A 26994-nucleotide genomic window follows, 5' to 3' on the forward strand; every position below is an offset into this window, starting at 1 on the left:
AATTACTGTGCTACCAGGGTTTCTTCCTTCCAAAGTGGGACCCAGTATTTAACATCCCTTCATTGCTTGTGTGCCTTTCTTTCACAGTGTAATATGTAGTTCCTTTTTTCTTTCTTTCCCTCTTTATAACTTATGCATTTCAGTACCCACAGGTATGTTCAAAAGTTAGTCAATGTTCAAAAGTTCATTAATTCTGAAACTATAAACTCTTTCTTGAAAACTTGTAAGCCGGTCACTTTGTGCCTTTATCATCCCTTCATTTTAGGAAGCCAGTGTCTAAGTTGCCCATTCCATTCTACCCTGTGTACAGAGGCGATAGCATTGGTACTTGATGTGAAGCCTCCTTCCCTCTCTGTTGATATTTTGAGCTACTACCTCTATGAGTATAAGGAGCTCTGGTAGCATAGTGGTTACGAATCAGGCTGCTAATCTCAAGGTCAGCAGTTTGAAACTACCAGCTGTTTCACAGGAGAAAGATGAGGCTTTCTGCTCCAGTAAAGATTTGCAGCCTCGGAAGCCCTGTGCAGGATCACTCTGAGTCGGAACCGACTCCATGGTTCTTAACAGCAGCAGCAACCTCTATGAGTATAGGTCACGTTCATTAAATTGTAGCAGTTTACCCTCATTTCCTTTATCAAAAATTGTTTTCTTTTTTATCTTCCTCTGGTCAAGTTCTGATTATTAAGACATCGAGGCTAGGTCATATGAGTACTGTCTGCAAGTTTGGGTGCTCTTATGCATCTCCCCGCCTTTCATATCAGCTGGATGCTTCACTCTCAGCTCTAGCCCTCTGTGACTAGGTCCTTGTCCTTGGACTCAGGTGTCCCAAGGTCTCACCACACTTTAGACCAACCAGCCCTTCCTTTTCTTTCTCTCATCACCAGGTCAATGGGAGTCTATGGAACATGGTTGAACTCAGCCCATTTCTTCATTACTATCTTTCCCCCTCTTCCACTCACCAGTGGACCAGTGTGGTTGCTAGCAAGCTTACATGCCTGCTCATGTGTTCCCTTTGAGTTTCCATCTTAGAGGAGGGTTTGTCCTGAAGGGACGTGATTGTTTGCCTTGATGGCTTCCCAGCGCACAACTTGCTTATTCTTGTAGTAGCCAGTTAGACTGCCATTTTTGTTTTGAGTTTTTCCTGCTGATCTTTCTTTGAAGATGTATCTTCTGTTGCTCTAGCTGTTCCATGCTGGTCTGCTTTGTTTAAGAGTGTGAGGGGGAATATAGAGTCCCCACTGAATAGTTTTTGTCTTGTCTAGATGGGTCTGGTGAAAAGAGATGGGGATAAGATTTTTATGATTCAATAGTGAGTAATAGTTATCATGAATAATTGTGACTGTCACATTTGTAAAGGTAGAAGTTTTGTGACAAAACCGGGAGGGTAGTTAATCTTACAGTCCAGAAACAGAAGACCCTAGGACCATCAAGGGAGAAGAGCACAAGCAGAATGCTTCTCTATCCAGATAAGCAACGACACCAGAGATGGAGGCAGACATGAGGACATGGAGAGAGGGAGTAGCTGAGGACTCTAGATCCATGGGAAGAGAGGGACTGAGAACTGGCAGCCAGGAGGAAGGCTTGTAGACTATGACTTTTGGTGGTTTAAATTATTATGTATGACTGAATGTTAAAAAAATAAAAAAGGCTAAAATGAATAGAGATAAATACTGTTAACTGATAGTACATGGAAGGGATTATAATCATAGTAATGACACAAAGTATATGATTTGTTGAATGTAAAACTGATTATCTGCCCTATAAACTTTCACTCAATTCAAAATAAAAACTTTAAACAACAACAACAACATATATAACAAAAAATCATTAATTCTTGCTTGAATTCAACACTGCCCAGTAGAACTTTCTGCAAAAATGGAAATGTTTTCTATCTGAGCTGTTTGATATAGTGGCCACAAGCTGCTACTGAGCTCTTGGTTGCTTGCAATGTAGCTAGTGTGTCTGAGGGACTGAATTTTAATTTTAATTTAAATTAATTTAACTTTAGATAGCTATCAATGACAAGTGGCTACCACACTGGACATCACAGTAAATCAAACTCATTTGTTCTTCAGTTGAAAACCAGGGCATCTGTCAGAGATTGAATTAGATTTATCAGCATTTGGCTGCTCTGTAAACTCATGTAGGCTTACAGTTTGCACATCCTGAACTTGCATCCTGATTTTCTCATTAACTTCCCTTCTTTGTTCTCATCACAATTTGTTGACTCCTTACAGGTTCAGCGAAATGAGGACAAATCTACTACCTTGAAACTAGCTGATTTTGGTCTTGCAAAGCTTGTGGTAAGACCTATATTTACTGTGTGTGGGACTCCAACTTATGTAGCTCCTGAAATTCTTTCTGAGAAAGGTAAGTGCTGCACTTTGCTCTTTGGGACTCTAGTTCATTTTGTTTGTTTGTTTTATCCACACTCTAGTTATATTAAAATGCCCGTTCATGTCCACAACTGATGACAACATTGAGCGTGCACATGAAATGATTCTGTTGAATAGATGAGTGACAGTGGATTATGTGGCAAATCATTTGTAAATCAGTCATGGTTGTGCCTATGAAATAATCAGTGACAGACTTGGGTTTTGAAAAGTTTGTGCAAGATGGGTACCGAAACAACTTACAGAAGAGTATAAACAAAAGCATTTGGATATCTTCAAACAAAATTTCGACCAATACTTGAAGGAAGCTTATTAGAAACAGTTACTGGTGAAGAGACACGGGTTCATCACTATGAACCTGAGAGTAAATAATAGAGTATGGAATGGGAACATCCTCAATTGCAGACCAAGAAAAAGTAGAAAGTCAACCATCTTTGGAATATTGATGTTTGCAGTTTTCTGGGATTCTCAAGGGCCAGTATTGGAACACTTTCAGGAAAAAGGTTCAACAGTCAACAGTGCTCCTTAAAGTGAGATGATCACTGAAGAGCTGAAGCCTAAACTTTGGATTAAATGCAGAAAACTGCTCTTTAAGGGCCTTGTGAACTTGTATGACAATGCACATCCACACACCTCTGCCCACACTGTCGACACTCTGCAAAACCTTAATTTTGACGTGTTAAAGCACCCTCCCTTTAGTCCTGATCTTACTCCCTGGGACTTTCACCTGTTTGAGCCCCTGAAAGCAGCTCTTCAAAAATGAAGATTCACATCTGATGAAGAAGTGAAGACAGTGGTGTATTCATGGCTGTCACCTCAGCCCTGGTAGAAATGCACAACTTCTACCATTGGAGATGACCTTATTTTGAAACAATAATCATCCTGAGAAATATAGAGGAGACCACAGCTCCAAGGGATCACGACAGGTCCTAGGCCAGGTGCACCAAATTGGCGAGCACAGTGTGGCACTACACACAGTGGGGACATGGCACACCTCTCTGGCTGCAGCCATGATGACAGCAAATAGGTGGCTCAAGGCTCTTCCGTCCCCTGGTCTGCTTAGCTAAATGATGAGGATCCCTTCACCACTTCCATTTCCCACTCTGTAGAAGTCACTAGAGAATTTTTGGATTCTGAGCGTCACCAACACAAAAGTCACCACGTGGCAATGATTGAAGCTGCCAGGGCCAAGCCGTCATTTCCTGCAGCCACGGCCCTGGTTTTGAATCTCTAGTTCATTTTTCATGTTTAATATTTTACATAGTTTTTAATCTGAAGCATTAAATAATCTGAGAATTGATTTAATGCTATGACTGGGACTCTAGTGAAAATATTTGAAACAGGTTTCCTTGACCCAAACAACTAAAGTTTCTTTTCATCAGGGCTGCCCTTATTAGAGAGAAGGGATATGTGTATTTGTGTTATTGTGTTGGCCGTACTACAGAAATGCAAAGTGGTGGAGAATGGGCTGAAGGACTCAAACATACGAGGACATGAGCTCTTGGGTAAGATGGCAGAGTAGGGCAATTCATTTTGCAAAACCTTTGCAACAAAGATGAGGAAGAAGTGGAACAGATAGAGATGGTGATCTTGGGACCATGAGCTTCAGAAGATACACTAGAGAGGTGGACTGAGTGCTGACAGGAACAGAAACCTGAACAGAAACAGCTAGACAGAAGAAAAACAGGCAAGCTTTCAACTGGCATGAAGCAGTGTGGCCATCTTGAACTTTCACAAGTGGATGCAGATACAGAAAGACCAAAGAATAATTGATGTCAGCATGAGGCTAGACTTGGGAGACAAGGTGGGTACAGATCTCACTGAGTTCCTTGCCCCCCTAATAGCTTGGGCCATGGCCAATCCCACCATCACCAACATAGCACCCAGTAGTACTCCCTCCTTCCCAGCCTCTCCTGGTGTCAGATGCTGAACATTCTACACCTTCTTCTGGAAACACATGAACCTACCCTGAACTACACAAACAGCAAACAGAGAATTATGTTCACACTCCTGGTCTCTGTCACTACCAGGAGACAAGTAGTGAGTGCCTAAGAACACACCAATACACAAACAGCAATTAAATATAAATATGCTTATGCAATCAGTACCACAATGTCTTGGAGAAAACAGACAAATTCAGCTCACATGAACAAGATATAGTGCCTCAAATAAGTAACCAAAATACAGAGTCAGAAAATGTAATCCCAGAAATGGTATTAGAATTACTTGATAAGGAATTTAAAAGATTGTTATTTGGGTATCTTCAAGAAATTGAGAGGATGATCAAGAAAAGTAAGAAAGAATTCAGGAAAACAGTATAAGAACAAATTGAAAACCATACAAAAACAGCATTTAGAAAGCCAGAAAATTAATACTAAGACTTCAGAATTAGATGATACACTGAAAGGGCAAAGAAGTAGAATTGACTCAATGGAAGGTCAAAGCAGTGAGCTTGAAGACAAATCTCTCAAAACTCATCTTTGAGAGGAATAATCAGAAAAAAATAATGAAAAAATACAACAAGGCCTAAGATTTATGTGGGACTCTAAAGAAATAGCTTATGTGTGATTGGAATTTCAGAACAGGAAGAAACCAAAAAAAAAAAAAACAACCCCAAAACAAAACAAAAAAAACACCCCAGAAAATTGTGCAAGAGTTGCTGGAAGAAAACTTCTTTTCTAACGTTATAAAAGACAAGAAGTGAAATTAATTCCAAATAAGTTAGACCCCAAAACAAACTATGCAAAACACTTTATAATGAAACTTTTCAAAACCAAAGCCAAGGAAAAGATCCTGAAGAGTTACCTACAAAGGAGAACTATTAAGGTTAAGCTCCGATTTCTCAGCAGAAATCATGCAAGACAGAAGACAATGGATGACATTTATAAAACTCTGAAAGGAAAAAAAAAAAATTGCTAATCAAGAATCATATACCCAGCAAAACTGTCCATCAAATATAATGATGAAATTAGAACATTTCCAGATGAATGAAAATCAAAAGAATTTGCAAAAACCAGATCAACTTTAGAGGGAATTCTTTCAACAAAGAACCAACAACACCAAACAAAAACCTGCAATTAACATATGTGACACTATCACCCAGAACTCAACCCAGACATAGACATATTCAAAGTAAAACAAATCTGTAAGATTGAAAATAGGAACCCAGAGATACCAGTTTGTAACAACAGCAACAAAAACATGAAGAAAAAAGGAGGAATGATGTATCTGTAGAACTTCCAAAGGAAGGAGAAAGCAAGTAAATTTTAAGAAAAAGATAAGACTAAACAAATCAAAACAAAAGAAAACTAAATGTAACTCTAAAATTAGACCAAGCCTTATACCTATCCCTGACCCAACCTCTACCCCTAACATTAACCCCAGTCCTAACTATAACCCTAAAATGAAATGAAATCATAGGTCTTGCCCTGACCTTGCCATAGTCCTAACTCTGTACTCCTATCCACTCCCATCCCCACTTTCTCCCCCACCCCCAAATCAAAAACAAACATAGGTCATTTGTACCACTGATGTAAGTCCACATCCTCCAGTGAGACAGAATTCATAGTAATTATGGCAACTGGTTTAAAAATTCTACCAAATTTATATTTTAAATGGAGATAGCATTTAAAATGCCATGAATACTGTTTTTAGAAAATATGTTTGTGTATTGAATGATGATTCAATGAACTGTTTAAGTGACGTGTTCTGTAGAGGATATAAAAAATAAATCACTATTATTCTTATGTTGCTCCAAAAAAATAATTGACTGGTTACTCCAGGATAGTTAGTTTACCTGCTCTATGTAATCTTTAAGGTCAGTGGTTCAAGCTCACCAGCTTCTCCTCAGAAACCCTATACAGGGTCGCTATGGGTCGGAACCGACTCGACGGCACTTCACAACAGGTAATGTGCAAGTTCAGTCTGAAGTTGAAGAAAATTAAAATTAGTTCATGAGAGTAAACATATGACCTTAAATATATCCCACCTGGACTTAGAGACCATCTCAAGAACATATGTGATGCATTAGACATTAATGACTGAAAAGTAGACGAGTTGTAAGATGACGTCAGTATCATCATACAGGAAGAAAATAAAAAGCCATTAAAAAGACAGAAAAGAAAGAAAAAGACCAAAATGGATGTCAGAAGAAACTCTGAAACTTGATCTAGAACTTAGAGAAGCTAAAGTAACAGAAAGAAATGAGGAGTAAAAGAGCTGAGCAGAAAATTTAAAATAGCAGCTCTAGAAGACAAAGTGAAATATTAGAATGAAATATGTAAAGATATGGACTTTAGAAAGCCAAAAGGGAAGAACACACTCAGCGTTTCTCAAGGTAGTGTATAGGCAGAATATTGAATGATGCTGGACACATATCTGAGGAGGATGGAGGGAATACACAGAGTCACCGTACCAAAAAACATTTGGTTGATACTCAATCATTCCAAGAGATACCATATGTTCAAGAACTGATGTTATTGAAGGAAGAAGTCCAAGCTGCAATGAAGGCCTTGGTGAAAAACAAGGCTTCAGGAATTGATGGAATATAAATGGAAATGTTTCAACAAATTGATGCAACAATGTCCCTTACCTACTATTGTAAAATAGACACTTGACTGGAATAGAAAAGAATGTTGAGAAACATGATTACAGAAAGCTTGTAAGCCAGTCTTCAGCCTGTAACTGATTGGCATACCTAAAAGGGATTCAAGAACTTGCCCAGTGAAATAGGCCTCTTGCTGAGCCTTTGCAGTGTACAGAAATTAGGTGGAATCCTGAGTCACATCTAGAACCTTTTGGGTTGGGACATTCCCACTAGAAAGGACAAGCAGATCAGCCTGGAACAGCTAGAATGACAGATGATATATCTTCAAAGAAAGATCACCAGGAAAAATCCAAAACAAAAATGATAGTATGACTGGCTACTACAAGAATAAGCAAGTTATTTGCCAGGAAGCAATCAAGTTCCCTCAGGACAAACCCCCCTCTAAGACTGAAACTCAAAGGGAACACATGAGCAAGCATGTAAGCTTGCTGATGACCATGTAGGTCTACTGGTGAGTGGAAGAGGGGGAAAGGCAGCAATGAAGAAATGGGCTGAGTTCAACCACGTTCCCTGGACTCCTGCTGACCTGGAGATGAGAGAGAGAGAAGAGGAAGGGCTGATTGGTCCAAAGTGTGGTGAGACCTGAGGACATAGCCACAGAGGCCTAGAGCTGAGAGTGAAGCATCCAGCTGATATGAAGAGAGGGGAGATGCACAACAACACCCAAACTTGCAGATAGTACCCCTTTGACCTAGCCTCGATGTCTGGATGTTCAGAATTTGACTGGAGGAAGATTAAAAAAAAAAAAAAAAAGAGCAACAAAAAACCAATTTGATAAAGGAAACGAGGTGGATTGCACAATTTGATGAACTTGACTTATACTCATGGAGGTAGTAGCTCTAAATACCAACAGAGAGGGAAGGAGTCTTTACATCAAGTATCAATGCTATCCCCTCCATATGCAGGGTAAATGAGGGGGTGATAAAGGCAGGAAGTGTCTGGCTTACAAGGTTTCAAGAGGGAGTATAGTTTAAGAGTGTGTGAGGGAAGATAGAGTCTCCACTGAATAGTTTTCATCTTGTCTAAATGGGTCTGGTAAAAAAAGATGGGGATAAGATTCTTATGATTCAATAGTGAGCAATTGTTATCATGACTAATTGTGACTGTCACAGTTGTAAAGGTAGAAGTTTTGTAACAAAAATGGGGGAGTAGTTAATCTTATAGTCCAGAAACAGAGGACCTTAGGACCATCAAAGGAGAAGAGCACAAGCAGAATGCGTGACCTTATCTAGAGAAGCAGCAACACCAGAGAGGGAGACAGAGATGGGGTTATGGAGACAGGGAACAGCTGAGGACTCTAGATTCATGGGAATTGAGGGACTGAGAGCTGGTGGCCAGGAGGGAGACTTGCAGAATGTGCCCTTTGGTGGTGTAAATTATTATAAATGCCTGAGTGTTAAAAAAACAAAAGAAAGAGCTAAAATGAATAGAGAGAAATACTGTTTACTGATGGTATATGGAGGGGATTGTAATCATTGTAATGAAACAAGTTGTTTGACCTGTTGAATGTAAAACTGATGATCTGCCCTGTTAAATCAATTCACAATAAAAACATTAAAAACAAATTCATGCAGCACTGGAGACTCTGACTTGTCTAGGTCAAGAAATTTGGAAGACAGCAGTGGCCTGGCCGACTGATTGGAAGAGATCCATATTTGTGTCCGTTCCAAAGAAAAGTGACCATACAGATTGCAGAAATCACTGAACAATATCATTAATATTAATGATATCAACAATATCATTAATGCGAAGTATAATTTTGCTGAAGATAATTAAAAACTGATAATAGAAGTACATTGATAGGGAGCTGCCAGAAATTCAAGTTGGATTCAGAAGAGGATATGGAACTAGGGATATCTTTGTTGATATCAGATTGATCTTGCCTAAAAGCAGAGAATACCAGAAATGTTTTCTCTTGCTTTCTTAACTATGTAAAGATATTAGACTGTGTAAATCATAACAAACTATGGATAACATTGCAAAGAATGGGTATTCCAGAACACTCCATTGTGCTCATGAGGAACCTGTAGAACAGAACAGAACAGAACAGAACAGAACAGAACAGAACAGAACAAGGGGTTACTTAATGTTTTAAAATTAGGAAAGGCACGTATGCCATAGACGTACCCTTTCGCCATACATATTTAATCTGTATGATGAGCAAATAATTTGAGAAATTGGGTTATATGAACATGATATCAACATTGGAAAGAAAGTCATTAATCACCTGTGATATGCAGATGATACAACCTTACTTGCTGAAGCAAAGAGGACTTAAAATACTGATAAATATCAAAGACTACAGCTTCCAGTATAGACTGCCCCACAATGTTAATTGCACAAAAGTCCTCATAACTGGACCAATAAATAACATTATGATAAATAGGGGAAAGCTTAAAGTTGTCAAATACTTGGTTTTGCTTTTATACACAATTAGTGCTCATGAAAGCAGTAGTCCAGAAACCAAATGACGCATTGCATTAGACAAATCTGTTGCAAAAACAAACTTTAAGAGTGTTATAGAGCAAAGATATCTGTTTAAGGACTAAGGTGTACCTGAACCAAGTCATGTATTTTCAATAACCTCATAAGCATGTGAACGTTGGATAGTGAATAAGGAAGACCATAGAAGTATGAATATATTGGTGAAGAATATTGATAGAACCATAGGCTGTCCGAAGAACAAACAAATCTGTGTTGGAAGAAGTACAGTCAGAATTCTCCTTAGAAGTGAGGATGGCAATTCTTTGATTTTCTTTTTTGGACATGTTGTTTGGAGTGATCAATTCCTGGAGAAGGACATTATGCTTGGTAAAGTGTAGGGTCATTGAAAAAGAGAAAGACCCCCAATGAGATGGATTGACACAGTGACAGCCACAAAGGCCTCAAACATAAATTTAAACTGTTTAATATTTTCCTCTCTTAAGGTAAATAAACTTTAGAAAGTGTTGGGACATTACTATACTACTGTTGACAACTTTGCTGGCTTTGATTGAACCTTGTTGTGTGCTATCAAGAGAGTTTCAACTCATAGTGACCTTGTGTAGGGTTCCAGAGAGTGGGTGGTGGGCTTGAACTACCTACTTTGTGATTACCAGTCTAGTATTTATCCTATAGCACCACACCAGGGCTTGTTTTATTGGATAGTATGTGTATTACTTTGTACATTTTTATTCCCACAACGTTATTTATTTTTTTCCACAACGTTATTTTAATAACAAGAGAAGACTTCTAAAAATGTGAAAAATGGAATGAAAAGATCATGGACTTCAGGCACAACTATGGTCTCTCTGTGTCTGGAGAAAACAAGAGTGATGAAAATCTAATATGCATAGAAACAATTAGTCAAATCGATGAACGGACCGCATGAACATCAGTCTGCAGGCCTCGGAGATGGTGCCACCTGCTACCACTTCCAACTGATCTGAAAGGGACCACAATAGACTGTCCTAGAAAGAGTGGGAGGAAAACTCAAAATCATACCCAAAGAAACCAGACTTACTGGTAGAGTAAGACTATGACCCTTAGTTACCTCTCAGGTCTGAAAATGAACTCACCCCATGGCTTTATTTTCAGCCAAATAGTAGACTAGTCTGGAAGAGGAACAATAACAGTAGTCAGGTTCACAAAACTTAGAATCATCAAGTATTTGAGATAAAAAGGACAGCATTTACCCAAGGATAAAGTTCAGAAGCGTTAGGAAAGAAGGAGGAATGGAAACAGAAAACGCAGGGAGGAAGTGGGGTAATCAGTGATGTTACATCGTGGGGATTGCAACCAATGAGATGAAACAAAATGTGTATGAATTATTGAATGGAAAACTGATTTGCTCTGTAAACCTTCACCCAATTCCAAAAAAACTTCATTAAAAAAAAAAAAAAAAGATAATGGAATTTTCCCACAAACTTTTTTGAAGCCTTGTAGTATAATCAGAGATGTGCGTAAAAAGTTAATACATGAAGATGCTCATCACATATTTACTTCAAATTGCAAAATATCAGAAACAATTTAAATTTCAAATAGGGGATTCATATTGAAAGGGAATGGTAAAGTCATTAGGAATCATGTTTTTGAAATTTTTTTCTTATATAAGAAATAGGATAAAATAGTAAGTAAATAAGATAGAGAATGAAAGTATATACAGTCTGATCCCAATTTTGCTAAAGAAAGTATATAAATATGTGTGGATGTGTGTGAATGGGGGGAGGAATTCATCTAGTAGAAAACATCAGTCTCTTTATCATTATTTTACAAAGCCAGTAAATGATGTTTTTTAAATGAGAGAGAAAATGATTGTTGGATAGGAAATAGGGATTGCTGCTGTAAACCAGCGCTTCTCAAACTCTCTCTGGTGAAAATCTGGGTTTTAAAATTTTCAGTACAACTTGAACCACTATGTATTCTTACTACATATGAAGAAAATACAACTCACTCTACATTTGACTTACCACAACTGTTCGCTATGAACCAAAGTGAATTACACCCTGCTCAATGAGAGGAGTACCTTCATCATGCATTTGGACATCACAGTCACATCAATTGCTCTACAAGCTTCTACATGCTAACTTGTAATTACTGTCCTAATTTTATCATTGGTGTTGTTAAGTGCTGTGAAGTCAGATCCAACTCATAGCAACCCAGTATAGGGTTTCTGAGGAGTGGCTGTGAGCTTGAACTACTAAACTTGCGGTTTAAACTGACTGCAGTCAGCTCATTAACCCACAGCACCACACCAGAACTCTGTGTTTTATTATTATTATGTTGTTGTTGTTAAGTACCGTGGAGTCGGTTCCAACTCATAGTGACCCTGCACAGGGTTTCTGAGGCTGTAAATCTTTACGGGAGCAGAACGTCTCATCTTTCTCCTGTGGAACAGGTGGTAGTTTCGAACTGCTGACCTTGAGGTTAGCAACCCGATTCGTAACCACTACACTATAATAAACACATCAGAAAGTGGCAGGGATCTCTCTGTGGACCAAACTTTGAGCAGCACTGATGTAGATCCCATGTTTGTTGGAGGTGGTAACAGAAGTATGATTGGGCAGTAAAATCCTGTGTTTGGAAGTGGTTCTTGTTTCGGAGACCTGAGATCTTCTAACTTGGGGTCTAGAGCTAAGACTCTCCATGGTTTGTCTAATCAGGTTTTATCCAGCCTGCTCTCAGTTTCCCTTGTTGTCTCTGCCTCTGTTGTGCAGGTTACGGGCTGGAGGTGGACATGTGGGCTGCAGGTGTGATCCTCTATATCCTACTGTGTGGCTTCCCCCCATTCCGCAGTCCGGAGAGGGACCAGGATGAGCTCTTTAACATCATCCAGCTGGGCCATTTCGAGTTCCTCACCCCTTACTGGGACAATATCTCTGAAGGTGAGATTTGGGGCTTCCATAAGCAGATGGAGAGGGGATGTAGGGCAGGCATACATCTCTAGGTTCTAATTGCAAAACTGAGGTTTTCAGGTCGCATATGAAATAAAGCACATAGCCTGCCTACCATGGTACTTGGCAAGCAGTGGACTGTCAACCTGTTGTGCCTCCTCCTTTATTTTCTCAGTAGCCTCATGCATATTTATGTAGCACTCTAAAATATAACTTGCTTTGAGATTTAATGAAAAGTCTAACCACCAATTGCAGTCACGCAGTGAAATGTTCTTCCTTTAATGCAGTTTAGGAGTTCTGGTGTGGTGCTGTAGAATAAGCATTGGGCTACTAACCACTGAGAAGTCATTGAGACCTTCATCCCTTACCTTTCTGAGCTCTGGGCTCCAAATATGCCCTGCTTAGTCCCTGATCATTCATTGCAAAATAATCACTTTCTGTCTCTTCAATTCACAATCACTTCTACATAGGGAATGACTTTTATCTTTCCAAATGAGGGGTATATGTTTCTGATATTTTTCAGTCCTGCAGTTCTTAAACTGCACTGTTGTTGTTAAGGGCCCTCAAGTCAATTTTGACTCATAGCAACCCTGTCTAAGGTTTTTGAGGAGCAGTTAGTGGGTTTGGATCACTAACCTTGCAATTCAAACTGACCTTGTGGTCTAGTGCATTATTCTGTAGCGCCACAACAGGACTCTGTATTTATTAACATAGGAAGATGGACTGCATTTTATTTAACAACTTGTTATTTGATTTAAAACTTGAAAATACATAGACCATGGTTTCTCTTTGTTGTTTTGCCCTGGGTGCCTGGCCTCATGACTCTAGAGAAATGAGCAAATATCCCTGGGAGCTGCAATGTCTAACATGGTAACCATTAGCCATACATTTAAATGTAAGCTAATTAAAAGTAAGGAGTCCCTGGTGGCACAAATGGTTAAACACTCAACTACTAACTGAAAAGTTGGTGATTCAAACCTACCCAGGGCCACCTTGGAAGAAAGACCTAGTAATCGTCTTCTCAGTGGTCACAGCTGTTGGAAACACTGTGGAACACAGCTCTACCCTGAAGCACATGGGGTCGCCATGATTCAGAATTGACTCAATGACAGCTGCTATATTACATTTAAAAGTAAATAAAATTAAAAATTCAGTTTCACAGTTGCACATTTCAAAGGCTCAGTAAATGGATAGCACAGATACAAAACGTGTCCTTCATTGCAGAAAATTCTATTGGACAGCGCTGCTCTGGAGTACAGAAGAGCCATTTAGCCAGCCCCCAGTTGCTAATGTGGATGTTTGTGTTCTTGCTTTCTTGTTTTCATGTCTGGGCAAGAAAAATGCAGTCCATCTCATTTCCCCCTTCTTCTGATACCCCAACAGCTGCCAAAGATCTGGTGAGCCACTTGCTGGTGGTAGACCCCCAAAAGCGTTACACAGCCCACCAGGTTCTTCAGCACCCCTGGATCGAAGTTGCTGGACAGACCAGCACAGCAAACGTACAGAAGGAATTGTCCCTGGGCACTGAGGGCCTCTTCCGGAGCCAGCACAAGAGAGCTGCAGAGGAGGCGTCCTAACGATCACCTTGGCTTGATCCAGCTTCCAGGTTGCTCCAGGACAATGGAAAGTATCGAAGGTGGAAACAGAAACAAAGGGGCTTCTTGAGAGCTAATTGGAGAATTGGGACTATGAGATAATGCTGAATATATTTTAAAAATAATCAAGTCTTCACATTAAGAAATGTAACATATTTTTAGATTTGTATATATATTTGAAGCCTTTAATACTTTTGGGGGGAGGAAGAATTGTCATCAGTGAGGGATTTTTAGTGATAATGATGTTTTGCTTCTTGCTTGTAATCAGTTTCATGGTGCACTACATGAGTGGTGGTTTCCAGGCTTTAAACTCCCCTTGTGAGATTAATAAAGTGCATCGTGGTCTTTCTCTGTTAATAAAATGTGCTCTGAGTGACTGAAGTGGGTCTGTATTCTAATTACTTCTTACTGTGCTGGTGATGAGAGTCAGGGAACTGTACTTCAGACACATCCCCCTAACCAAAATGACTGGTTGTTGTTGTTAGGTTCCATCAAGACGGTACCGACTCATAGCGACCTTATGCACAGCAGAACGAAACACTGCCTGATCCTGGGCCAACCTCACTACTGTTGCCACGCTTGAGTCCATCCATGCTGCCACTTGGACAATCCATCTCGTTGGGGGTCTTCCTCTTTTTCTCTGACCCTCCATCTTACCAAACATGATATCGTTCTCCAGTGACTGGTCCATCCTGACAATATATCTAAAGTATGAGAGACGAAGTTTGGCCATTCTGACCTCCAAGGAGCACTCTGGATGCACTTCTTGCAACACAAATCTATTGGTTCTTTTGGCAGCCCATGGCACTTTCAATATTCTCCTCCAACACCATAACTCAAAAGCATCAATTCTTATACGGTCTTCCTTATTCACTGTCCAGCTTTTTTGCATGGGTACGCATGAGAAATAACAATTGCGAATGATGCTTGATTGATGGACAATGTTCATTTAGGATGTACTGAACTGGTCATAAGAAACAGCAGATTTTGGTCCCTCGCATTTCAGTCTTTCTGAAAAGCAGGTTTGGCGCTTTCTGAAAAATGGAAAGAGGAAATCATGGTATTATTCTTGTTCCTTCAATACCCACACCTACTGCTTTTCAGCCCAATTATCCCTGAACCTGAGTCAGTGCTACATGACATTAGACACAAAGTAGCCATGTAGTACATTATTATGTCAGAAATACATTAACTGGATTACACTGGGGCTCCAAGGGGCTCAAAGAGTTCAAACATGTTCCCACCTGTGGGGTTTCCACAAGGACACATGCTCACAGATTATTTCATTCCTGATTTCTATACCAAGATGTGGGTATTTTCCGATGACTTTAGAGGTAAGTGCCAGCTGAAAGCACGGTGTGTTCCTGGTATTTCCCAACTTGACCTCTTTAGATTATATGTGAGCCATAGGCCACAGAATCAGTCACCCCTAACCTGCCCTCCCTGACAAATTTAGAGTCATCTGTGTTGAGAGGTTTACCAGCTAGTGTCCAGTCAGGAAGATAGGAGCAGCATTAGAAGGCTTAGTCTAAAGAACTACTTAAAACAGGGGCTGAAGATTGGAAAAAGCACACAGCAGGCACAGAACCAATTTAGAAATTGTACCTGCAGGAAATAGCTTTCATTCTGAGGTGGCAGAACTTGAGGTGAAGTTTGAGATTGTGAAAACCTAGAAGTTGGGGAATAAGCTGTTGGAATGCTGCTGGTTGGTGACCCCCCACCACTGTCATCCTCTCCAGGTATTGCCCTTAGCTGAGAAGGGCACACACCCTCTGGGGCAGGTTGCATTCAATGACTGGTCCATGTAGTTATAAAGTCTCAGTGCTTTTGTCTCAAATAGGGACAATGCTGCAGGGCCATCCCAACTTTAGAGCTTCTTGTGGATTTGGTATGGCCTTTGGTTGGGTAGTATTACAGCCCAACCTCTTCTTTTTCCATCCTGCCTCCTTACTTTCTCTTCCAGAAGTAGTGATTCGGAAACTACTTCCTAATAGGTCTTGTTCATGCTAATCTCCATCTCAGATTTGCAGAGAAGCAAGCCTGTGATACTCTTGAGTGATTGATTTCCACCTGCGATCTGACTTGGAGAACTTGGAAAAATGATGGCTTCTATCTCTTGAGACCCAACCAGCCACCTGCTCTGTTCATAGGTTTATGACGGGAGATAGAGATGTCTGCTACCGTTGATACTTTATTGTTTTTAAGTGTTGTCAATTCTGTCTCATATTGACCCCCTCTAGGGTTTCCAAGGAGCAGCTGGTGGGTTTGAATCACTGACCTTGCAGTTAGCAGTCCAGTGCTTACCCTTTATCCATTAGCAGTTTGGTGATTGTGTGCTGTTGAGTTGATTCTGATTCATAGCAACCCTACGTAGGGTTTCTGAAGCTGTCAATCTTTATGGGAACAGAAAGTCTCATCTTTCTCCCACAAAGTGAGTAGCACATGCGAACTGTTGACCTTTCGGTTAGCAACCCAGCTCAACCCATTACACTATCAGGGCTCCTTCCATTGACACCTTAACATTCACAAAATTTCACCTTTATAGTAGTGAGACAGGTATGGGACAAAATGACCAAAGTTTCAACAATCTCTGTGGTTGGTTGATTGCCTGATTATATGCCGTGGAGTCGGTTCCGACTCATAGCGACCCTGTACAGGGTTTCTGAGGCTGTAAATCCTTATGGGAGCAGAAAATCTCATCTTTCTCCTGCAAAACAGCTGGTAGTTTCAAACTGCTGACCTTAAGGTTTGCAGCCCAATTCGTAACCACTACGCTACCAGAGCTCCTTCAACCATCTCTATAAAGCAGAAAAAATTAGAGTATCCTCCCCATTCCAACTTTAGAGTTACATACTACAAACACTTAGCATAAGAGAAGAATCTTGACCTTAATTTATGTTTTGGCGCTCACAGATGTTTGCATTTCCTCCTCCTTTTTTGGTTTTGGGGTTTTCTTTCCATACTGACTTGTCTTTGGGTTGGATTTCTGTCTCTTAATCTGCTGTATTAGTTAGCTGGATGGCTGCATAACAAACAATCCCAAAACTTAATGGTTTAAAGCAACAATAATTTTTTTTATTTTTCACAAATCTGTATGTTAAAAACATGGGCTGGGCTCAGCTTGGAAATCCTGATCTGCCCTGTGTTTTGTTCTTCTTGGGAATAACTGGAATGGCTAAGGCCTTACTTAATGTGGTTGCTTATTCTCAATTTGGTTAGCTTCAGGTTTGAAGCATGAGAGAGGAAGCTGAAAGCTCTCTGGAGATTTATAGGCTTGGAACTTGTACACCACCAGCTCTTCCATCGCATTTAGCTAAAGAAATTCATAAAGCCAGCTCAGCTTCACAGGATGGGGAAACAGACTGTTTCTTGATGCTGTGGTAGCTACAAAGAATTTGGGACCATTTTTACAATTTTGCATTTATTTTTGCATTCGAAGTTGCATGGAAACAAGTGGCTGGGATCTGAACCCAGGTTATCAAAGTCCTGATGAAAAGAATCAACCCTCCTCTTTACCTTGTTGTTGTTGTCAGGTGCCATCGAGTCAGAACCGACTCATAGCGACCCCATGCACAGCAGAACGAAAAATGTCCAATCCTGGGCCAACCCCACCACCGCTACCACACTTGACGCCATCAATGATGCCACCTGGCTGATCCATCTCGTTGGGGGTCTTCCTCTTTTTCTCTGACCCTCCACCTTACCAAGCATGACATCCTTCTCCAGAGACTGTTCCCTCCTGACAATATGTCCAAAGTATGAGAGACGAAGCTTAGCCATCCTGGCCTCCAAGGAGCACTCTGGCTGCACTTCTTCCAAAACAGATCTATTGGTTCTTTTGGCAGCCCATGACACTTTTAGTATTCTCCTCCAACACCACAACTCAAAGGCATCAATTCTTCTACAGTCTTCCTTATTCACTGTCCAGCTTTCACATCCGTATGAGGTTATTGAAAATACCATGGCTTGGGTATTTTACCTACCCACCCACTTTCTAAAGTAAAATCTCCATCCTCTCTACATCCATTAATACCGAGCAAAAGCATTGTCTGGCAGGCGCCTTCCCCATTCATAACAAAAAGTTTATTTGTTCATTCATCCCCTTCCTCAACAAATATTCATATGTTAGAGTCCCTGTTATGAGTCAGGCCCTGTACTAAGCCCTGAGAAAACAATGATGGATATTACATAGTATTTGCAGTCAAGAACTTCTGAGTCTTGTGAAAAAAAACAGCTCATAAGCTGTGATTTAATGCAGTGCATTAAATGTAATGAAGGAGATGTTTAGTTTCTAAATGCAATGAAGGGCATATTTAGTTTCATAATGTAATATATTTTGGCCATTTAAGAGTACATATGAGGGGTCATGTACTATGCTAGGCCTTTGCCATTTCCTCTGCTAATCCTCGAATAACCTCATGAGAGAGATATTATTATTCCCCCATTTCGACATCTCTTATATAATTGGCCAAAGCTGGAGTGAAATTTTAGAGAAAATGTAATCTCATCACCTTAACTTAAAATAGGTCTTGATCTATTTAGAACACAATTACACTCCTCACCATGGCCCACAAGTGCTGAATGACCTGGCTTTCCATCACTCCTGGTGTTGTCTCTCAAGGCCCTCCTCATTGTCCCCTCTGCCTGAGCCACACACACTTCTATAGCTTCTCAAACAGCCAACTGCTTCTCTGGGAGCCTTTATTCGAGCTATTCTTTCCTCTCTCTGGAAGGATTTCTTTGAGATCTTAGCTCACATGCTACCACCTTAAAGGGGTCACTCTTCCTGGTCTCTGTCTCCACTCCTCCTAATCTCCCACCCAGTTCATTCCCTTCAATGCACTCCTCACTCTCTGAAATAATTCAGTTTATTTTGTTAGTTTATTTTTCTGTGTTCCTTCCCATTATACAGGGTCTCTATGAGTCATAACCGACTCCACGGTACATAACCACCACCACCACCACCACCACACCAATAGTATAAAACCTCTTCTCTCTCCTGTTTTTGATGTGTCTAGAACAGTGCCTAGGAAGTTTTGTTGTTGTTAACTGCCAGTGAGTCATTTCTAACTTGTAGCAACCCTGTATAGAGTTTCTGAGGAGTATGGCAGGTTAGCAGTCCAGTGCTTATTCTACAACACCAATGTAATCAATGTTTGTTGCATGAATGAAAAAATACCTGATTTACTGATCAGAAAACTGAGGCCTCAAGCCATACAGGAAGTACATGGCAGAGCTGGGATCCGAAACCATGGTTATCAAAGCCCTTGGTTCCTTGCCATCTGTAATAGTTTCAGTTTTCTGTTAACCTGGCTGGGCCAGGCTTCTCAGTGATTTGGGAGTTAACATGCAGTATACCTTCCATGATGAGATCTAATATGATGTCATCACCCCAAGATGTGATCAGTCCTGATCTGATGTAATTATTCTATGTTTTGTAAATCCACACTTCCGATGTTAATGAGGCCAGATGCAAGCTACAGGATTAGGTTGAGTCGGTCTTTTTGGAGATATGAAAGAGATTACTCAAACAAGCAGAAATCAGAGGGACACTACAACCAAGAAAGAGGAGCTGGGAGTGGAGAGTGTCTTTTGGACCTGGAATCCTGGCACGTGAAGTTCCTAGATCCAAGGAAACATGATGTCGAGACATAAGGAGCTCTTCAAGGAATGTGAGGGCTAGAGATGCTGAAAGGAGACAAAGCCCTTTCTAAAGAACAGACACTCAGAATACAAACTACTAGTTTACCAGGTCATGGTATATTCAATAACTCCATAGACATGTGCAAGTTGGACAATGAATAGGGGAGACCATAGACAAATTGTTGCATTTGAGTCATAGTAGTGGAGACTATTAAAAGTACCATGGACTGCCAGAAGAATAAACAAATCTGTATTAGAAGTTCTACAGCTAGAATGCTCCTTAGAAGCCAGGATGGCAAGACTTCATTTCTCATACTTCAGACACACGGTCAGGAGGGACCAGGTCCTGCAAAAGGACATCATGCTTGGTAAAGTGGAGAGTCCGTGAACAAGGAAGGCCCCCAACAAGAAGGATTGGCATAATGACAGCAGCAATTAGTTCAAGCATAACAATTATTGTGAGGATGGTGTCGGACCAGGCAGTGTTTCATTCTGTTGTGCATAGGATCACTTTGAGTTGGAACCGATTTGATGGCACCTAACAACAACAACAGTGGGAGAATACATTTATGTTTATGAAAGCCATCCACTTGTGGTATTTCTATTATAGCAGCGCTAGATAACTAAGTTACCAGCTCCTGGGGAACCTGGAAAAACACCCCTTCTCTTTTCTATATTTTGATCCCAAGTTTTATAGGCTGGCCTTTAGTCCTAATATAGAATCTCCGTGTCTCTCCCATTAGCAAACACTCATGATAGAGTTGCTGTTTCTCCTTCCTGCTTTAGCATGTTTTAAACTGGAGTACATTTACAATTGATGAATACTTAACATAGTGATCCTTTTCCCTCAAAAGCTCTTATTAAACCTAGGATATATCTTACAATTGATGGTATTTTGAAATACCATCTTGAAATAAATTGCAGCAAAAACCCGTAATTGTTTTCCAGAAAGCAGTGGTACTTGGACTAAAGAGTGGAAATTTCATTCTTTCCCTTGGGCTGTTGTCTTCTATTTTACACAGGTGTGGTACATAGTAGCATCAGATATTTATTTTGCTGTTAATAGTAGATTGTTTTTCTCCCTGTCTATCTTCCTGATAGAATCTGGGAATCGAATAATACAAGAACACAGAGATATATCTAGATTTGTTCTGACAAGTTTCATATCACTGAATACACTTGCAGAAGAAAATTTGATCTTAAGAAAAATTACACTGAAGAATCCAGCTGCTATTACAGAAATCATGCAGCACAGAGAATATGATGCATTTTCTATTGTGGTATCGTGTAATTTATGTCAACAGAAAGCCAATAACTTCATCATGATCAGAAAATAAATTTCACATGAGTGATCTTGGATTCTTTCCTGATCTGATAGAAGACAGTATGTTGCTTACATTCTCAGTTCCAACTTTCCCAAAGAACTTGGGTGGGGATGGGGCCTGGGGAAGATGGATGTTCCCAGGATGCTCTCATTTCCCATCAAGAATCACCAAAGGATTCCAGGCATCTGAAGCAGAAGATTTATGCAGAAGAATCATAGGAGTAACTCGAAACAGAAAATATGGTTTTAATAAGCATTCTTCCTGGAACTGAGCTTGTCACTTTTAATTGACAAGTTTAAATTGATGCATTTTTCCATCAAATGTAAATTCAGGAAATCTGCATGTGAGATGCTTAATTAACTTTGTGACCTTGGATTTTCCATCTGGATACGATAGGTATTATCTGTCTAAAACGGCAGATGTGTAGGCATGGCTGCATCATTTTATTTTCTGTAAGTCTAATTACATTTTCACTATATACCACCGTCCTACTGGTTGGTGGGTAATGATCTCAGTCATCTCCACATTGGGCTACATTCTGGGGTCTTGTCCAGTGGCAAGTCATGGGAAGCCTCCTTTGGTCATCATTGCCCCTGGGGTTACTGACACATCCACTATTCCAACTCTGGCTCTTTCCTGCTTCATTTCCAGTCTTGGGCCTGAAAATCTTTGGCACAACTGCCCATGATCCTATTTCCAAGGATATTTTGATTCCTCTTTGAAGTTGTCTTCACTCTTGCCAGGTCACCACTTGGATCCCAGGGGCTCTGGAGAATTCTTCCTGTCTCTCATTTTCCTCAAACCAGAAAGAATCTCTTTGTATGGTCTGTCAGAAAACCCGATCATCCTTCTTTTTGCTTTGCAAACTCTTTCCCCCTTCCTTACATCCTTCACCAAATGAGTTCTTTTTGCTATTGAAGCACTTCTGGGTGTTGGTGACCCCTTGGCTGATTTTGGGAAGTAGATTAGCAGGTATTTCTTTTGAAGCACCTCTGGGTGGACACAAATCTCCAACTTTTTGGAGAATAGTCAAGTGATGTCGCCCATTTGGACCACCCAGGGACTCCACAAACACTCCACATTGTCCTCTGGGCAGGGTTAGACAAAGATGAAATGAATAAGGAACTCTCCTTGGCTACAAATTTAAGTGAGTGCTATAAAATTCAGTAATCAGAATAAATATCATTTTAATGCAATATCTTTCAAAAGCCAATATGAATGCCATAAATAAAAGAAACCCCACTATGAACAGAATATCAAAAATTTAAATAATGACCAGTGCAATCACCAGCAATATTTGAGCCTCAGACCTAAGAAAAAATGTAACTCATATACATGTTTTATTTTATCTTATTAACGGTTACTTTTTCCCCAGACCATAAACATAGTTGGAAAATACAGAAATATTGAAATGTAGGTGTAGTAATCTTAAGGTTAAATATTTTATTTATACCAAAGCAGAAGTTATTATGATTGTATTTCAGCTAATATAAATTAAAAGTGATTTAAGAGGATCACTTGGGCAGAAGTGGCCTATCTTAAATTGAGAATAAGTAAGACAAACAGTAGGTTTCAAACGTACTATTGAAGACTCTGCTCCCATTAACATCAAGGACACACATTGTTTTCTTTTTGCCTCAGGCTTCCATATGGCTTAACATGGCTCTATCATATCCCATCTATTTAAAATTGTGATATTTTATTCATCATGGAGTTTTTTTTTTCCATCATGGAATTTTTGATGCATTTAAAAATTTAAAAAAATATTGCACTATACATCTATCTTGGTCATTGAATTTTCTGGTGTCCCTAAACTTTTCTGTCTCACTCTCCTCACCTTAAATCCTGGCCATAGATTTTGGAAACAAAAATATTAGATTCTGAGAGTTCTTTTCCTGACTTGCTACATACCTTACAAACCACGGTGAATTGAGGGGAAAAAACGACCTTGAATTAAGGGGAAAAAACGACCTTGAATTAAGGGGAAAAGGAAGGGGAAATTCAGGGAGAGCATAGAATTAGAGGGTTGGGTTCTATCTCAAAGGCTCATTCCAACTCTCATACCATAAAAACAACAACAAAAAGCCCAACCCAGTTGCTTTTGAGTGGATTCCGACAATTGGGACAAACGTGTGCTAGAGGAGAATTGCTTCATAGAGCTTTCAAGATTGTGACTTTTTGGAAGCAGATCGCCAGGTATTTCTTCTGATGCAACTCTGAGTGGGTTTAACCTGCCAACCTCTTGGTTAGTTGAGTGTGTAAACATTTGTGCTACTAAGGGACTCTTCATATTATGGAGAGTATGAAACAGTGGTTAATATTGTGGAAATATACACAAAAAAGGAGACACTTGCTTTTTTAACCACATCTGCAGACATAAAAACTGCATTTCACCTCAGATTCTTGGTGGGAATGAGCCCTGGGAGCATAGTGGCTTATGTGTTGGGCTGTTGACCACAAGGTCAGCATTTCTAGTCCACCAAGCCCTTTGATGAAGCTTTCTGCTCCTGTAAAGATTTATAGCCTCAGATATCTTTAAGGGTAGTTATGTGTCAGAATCAACTCCATGGTACAACACCACTACCACCAGTTACAAAAATCACCGCGTGATGCTGGTGGCTGTGGTCTGCTGAAAACATCTTAGTTGTACTTCTCCTACTTCTTTAAGGCTCAATTACTTACTGTTTTCAGCTGAGACCTTGGGCTACTCTGCACTTTTGTATTCCTAAAATACAAAAACACTTTTCAAGAGTCTTTATTCCCCAAAATGAGTTCAGCAAAGTTTCTATTTTTATAAAAGGCTTAATTTTTGTCCAATGGTGTCAGCACAGCACTCGGGGAGCAGTCTGTTTCAAACCGAAGATGATTCCTTTAATTGTGTGCTGCTCTTCAAATTTCCTCCTGGGGTGGATGCTGTGGAAGGGGCTGACTCAACATCAGGGAAACAATATAAGGTTTCGTAAAGTCAGCCGTGCTATCCCCACCTGCCTGGAATCAGAGGTACCGGGACCTTTTTAACTAGAGGCAGCCGCTTTTAAGCTGCCTGACTGGCTTTTTCAGCTCTCATAAAAATCGTTCAAGGGCAAACATCAGTGATTTTCTCCACTTTGCCTGCTCCCTTAAAGCACCATGGGACATTTTGTCCCACATTTGCTGCTTCTGAGGGCTTTCTTTTGCCAAAGCTTCCCGAGACAGTCTTGCCTTCCACGGTTCAGGCTCAGAGTGACTGAAGGTTATGGTCACGCATTTTTGCCCAGGTTGTGTTTTCATTGTCGTTTCGCATCACTGTGGAAGGGAACAGAGCCAGCAGACATCCCCTATCAAACACCCCTCCCCTTCCCTCTGCTCTGCTCCTGCTTGCAGCTTGCTCCCTCACATTTTATAGTGTTATGGACTCATTCAGACTCCTAACTCTCTATTATCTTACAACTTAATCTCTTCAGATGTTACGAGCTCAGGATTTCATTTCTAAATTCCAGCATGAGAAACTCTGAATGGCTCAACTTTAGTCAGATATCTATCTGTGGACATCTGTGTCCAAGTTGTGCTTGATGGTGGCGGCAGGTCACAGGGTACATGGGGGGCTGCCTTTCTCAGAGGAGAGTAAGCTGGTGGTAGATTACAAAAGAAAAGAAGGTTATGGGGTAGACAGGAGATGACAGGCATTTCTAGTGTGATTCCAAAATGCCACTTTCTACTTTTTAGGAAACACCCTGGTAAGCTTCCTTTCAGAAACTGCCTTCCAGATCTCCTCTATTTGGGGTTCTGGTGTTGGTATATTGCATGAAAGACCACACCAAGACTAAAAATGAAAAATCCTCCTTTGTATATTTCTATCATTTCCCCAGATGTTTTATTACACAGTTAAACAGTAAGTATTTTATCCAGGTTGTGTGTCAACTTGGCTGGACCAGGATTCTCAGAGGTTTGGAAGTTGAGATGTAGTCATCCTCATGATGAGATTGATATATTGTAATTATCTCCGTAATGAGCTGTGCCATGAACAGCCAATTAATTGAAAGGAAGTTGCCATGGGGTTATGGCCTGCTTCCAAAACATGTGGATGCTCTGGCAAAGATGACTTGTTCTTTCTGGGCCTCGATCCTGCATCTGGCTCTTCATCTGACCTCTAATTCTTTACACTTGAGCCAGCAGCTTGCCATATTGCCTGCTGATCCTTGGAGTTGTTAACAGTTTGCCATTTTACCAGCTGACTGACTTTCAATTCATTCACCTGTGCAGCCAGATCCTGCTGTCTGACCTTTTGGTCTTGTGTTCAGCAGCAACTGCAGCTGTGTGAGTCAGGAGAAACCTCTAGAATGACGTTTGACCCACAGATTTGAAACATGCCAGTCTCTACGACTGCGTGAGTAATTTCTTTGAGATAAAGCCCAATCTCTCTCTCTCTCTCTCTATGTATTTATACATATATAAATTTCAGTGGTTTTGCTTCTATAGAAAACCCAGGTTAAGTCATCATCTAAAGTGTACTTTAATGTGAGGAATTAGGTAAGGATTCAAGCTTTGTTTATTTTTCCTGGTGGCTAACTAGTCCTGACACACTTTTCAGACTTATTTTTCTTTTCACTTTAAAGACTATCCCATGTATTACATATTGAACTTTCTTATGCATTAAGTCTATATCTAGACTAGACTTTGTTTCATGAACCTGTTCTGTGTGCTAAAGTTACAATATTTTAATGACTATGAAATGCTTCTTTTAAACTGCTGTCATTTCATTTATGTCTTCTGATGGCTCCTTTTCATGTAATTTTTCACTAGACTGGCTCAGTCTGTATATTACATGATGCTGAGTACAGATCCCATGAGAGTCAGTGCAGTTCCTGTTCTCTGAGGAGGAGGTTCTTAGCATGAGTCTGCCACCTTAGTGCTGACCATCTCCCCCTCCAAGCCTATCTCGGTAGCCCAAAGCTGACAAGACCATGGTCTCCTCCCCAGTCAGCCCATTTACCAGAGGCAGGAGCCATTCTCACATTCCTATTGCAGGTGGTAGTTCTAAGAATAGCTGAGCTCACCCAGGAGAGAGTCCCATGCCATGGCGCCTTGACAGCAGGTCAAGGGGCCATTCCAGTAGGATTTTGCTCTCATGTGATGACAATTCCCCCACCCCCCTCCCATCTCAATTTGCTTTGGCTCAGAACTGGGGTTAAAGTCAGTCTCCTGCGATCCCATTACTGAGTTTCTAGTTTAGGCTTTGATTTGAATTCTGTGCATTGGATGGTGAAGTGGTTGGCACTTCTAGTCTCTTTTGCACCTTCTCAGTTTTTAAGTGGTGTATAGTAGTTGCTTCTGTCATTGGGTGAGGGGAAATACTGTTTCCCCCCCTACCCTATAAAGAAAGGTCCATGCCTTCTACTTTGTAAGAATGATTAGAAGAGGCATAAAGTTCTCCACATGAACACAAGGTTATAGAAAGCTCGTAAGGGAGACAGGGCACAGAAAACACTGGTGGTGGCTGTGTGCCGTGGAGTCGGTTGCGACTCATAGCGACCCTGTACGGGGGTTTCCGAGGCTGTAAATGTGTACGGGAGCAGAACACCTCATCTTTCTCCCGTGGAACAGCTGGTAGTTTCCAACTGCTGACCTTGCGGTTCGCAGTCCGATTTGTAACCACTACGCTACAGGCAACACCAGGGGAGATCCCATGCCAAACGAGGGGAGATCCACGATGATAAAAGGTCCAAGGGGGTAAAGATAACTCATACATATTCATCTAAAGGGTGAGGAGTTCTAGGAAATGGCCCTGTCTAGGCAGAATCATGATAATTAGGTGCATGTTCAGGCAAAACACAAAATGGAATCCAGTGTAAAGCTTGCTGGGTCTCGATGACTGGACTCTTTCTGGGATGTCTTGCATGCGTAGAGTTCTGGTCTGTTGGTTTGAATCCCCACAGGTACTACAGGTCCTGGATTCCTCTATCTGTACTTGCTTCATTAACTGGTTTGCTGCACAGGTATCTGTTGAAAACATTTTGAAAAAGTTGAAATTAATAACATGGTGAGACTCACGTAACTCAGGGTATGGCTTTTTTTTTTTTT

At 40.5% G+C, this 26994-nt stretch overlaps 1 protein-coding gene across 1 annotated transcript in view; it reads left to right on the forward strand.

The window, feature by feature from the left end:
- The window catches only part of DCLK3 (doublecortin-like kinase 3), a 48660-nt gene extending 34712 nt beyond the window's left edge, over window positions 1–13948 (forward strand). Inside the window, exons 2-4 of the mRNA XM_006869186.1 lie at window positions 2238–2370; window positions 12195–12362; window positions 13755–13948. Coding sequence (XP_006869248.1) covers window positions 2238–2370; window positions 12195–12362; window positions 13755–13948 — 495 coding nt within the window. The remainder of the gene's footprint in view (window positions 1–2237; window positions 2371–12194; window positions 12363–13754) is intronic.
- Window positions 13949–26994: the final 13046 nt, after the last annotated feature.

This window comes from Chrysochloris asiatica, unplaced genomic scaffold, assembly GCF_000296735.1.
Source record: "Chrysochloris asiatica unplaced genomic scaffold, ChrAsi1.0 scaffold00127, whole genome shotgun sequence".
Lineage (NCBI taxonomy): Eukaryota > Metazoa > Chordata > Mammalia > Afrosoricida > Chrysochloridae > Chrysochloris > Chrysochloris asiatica.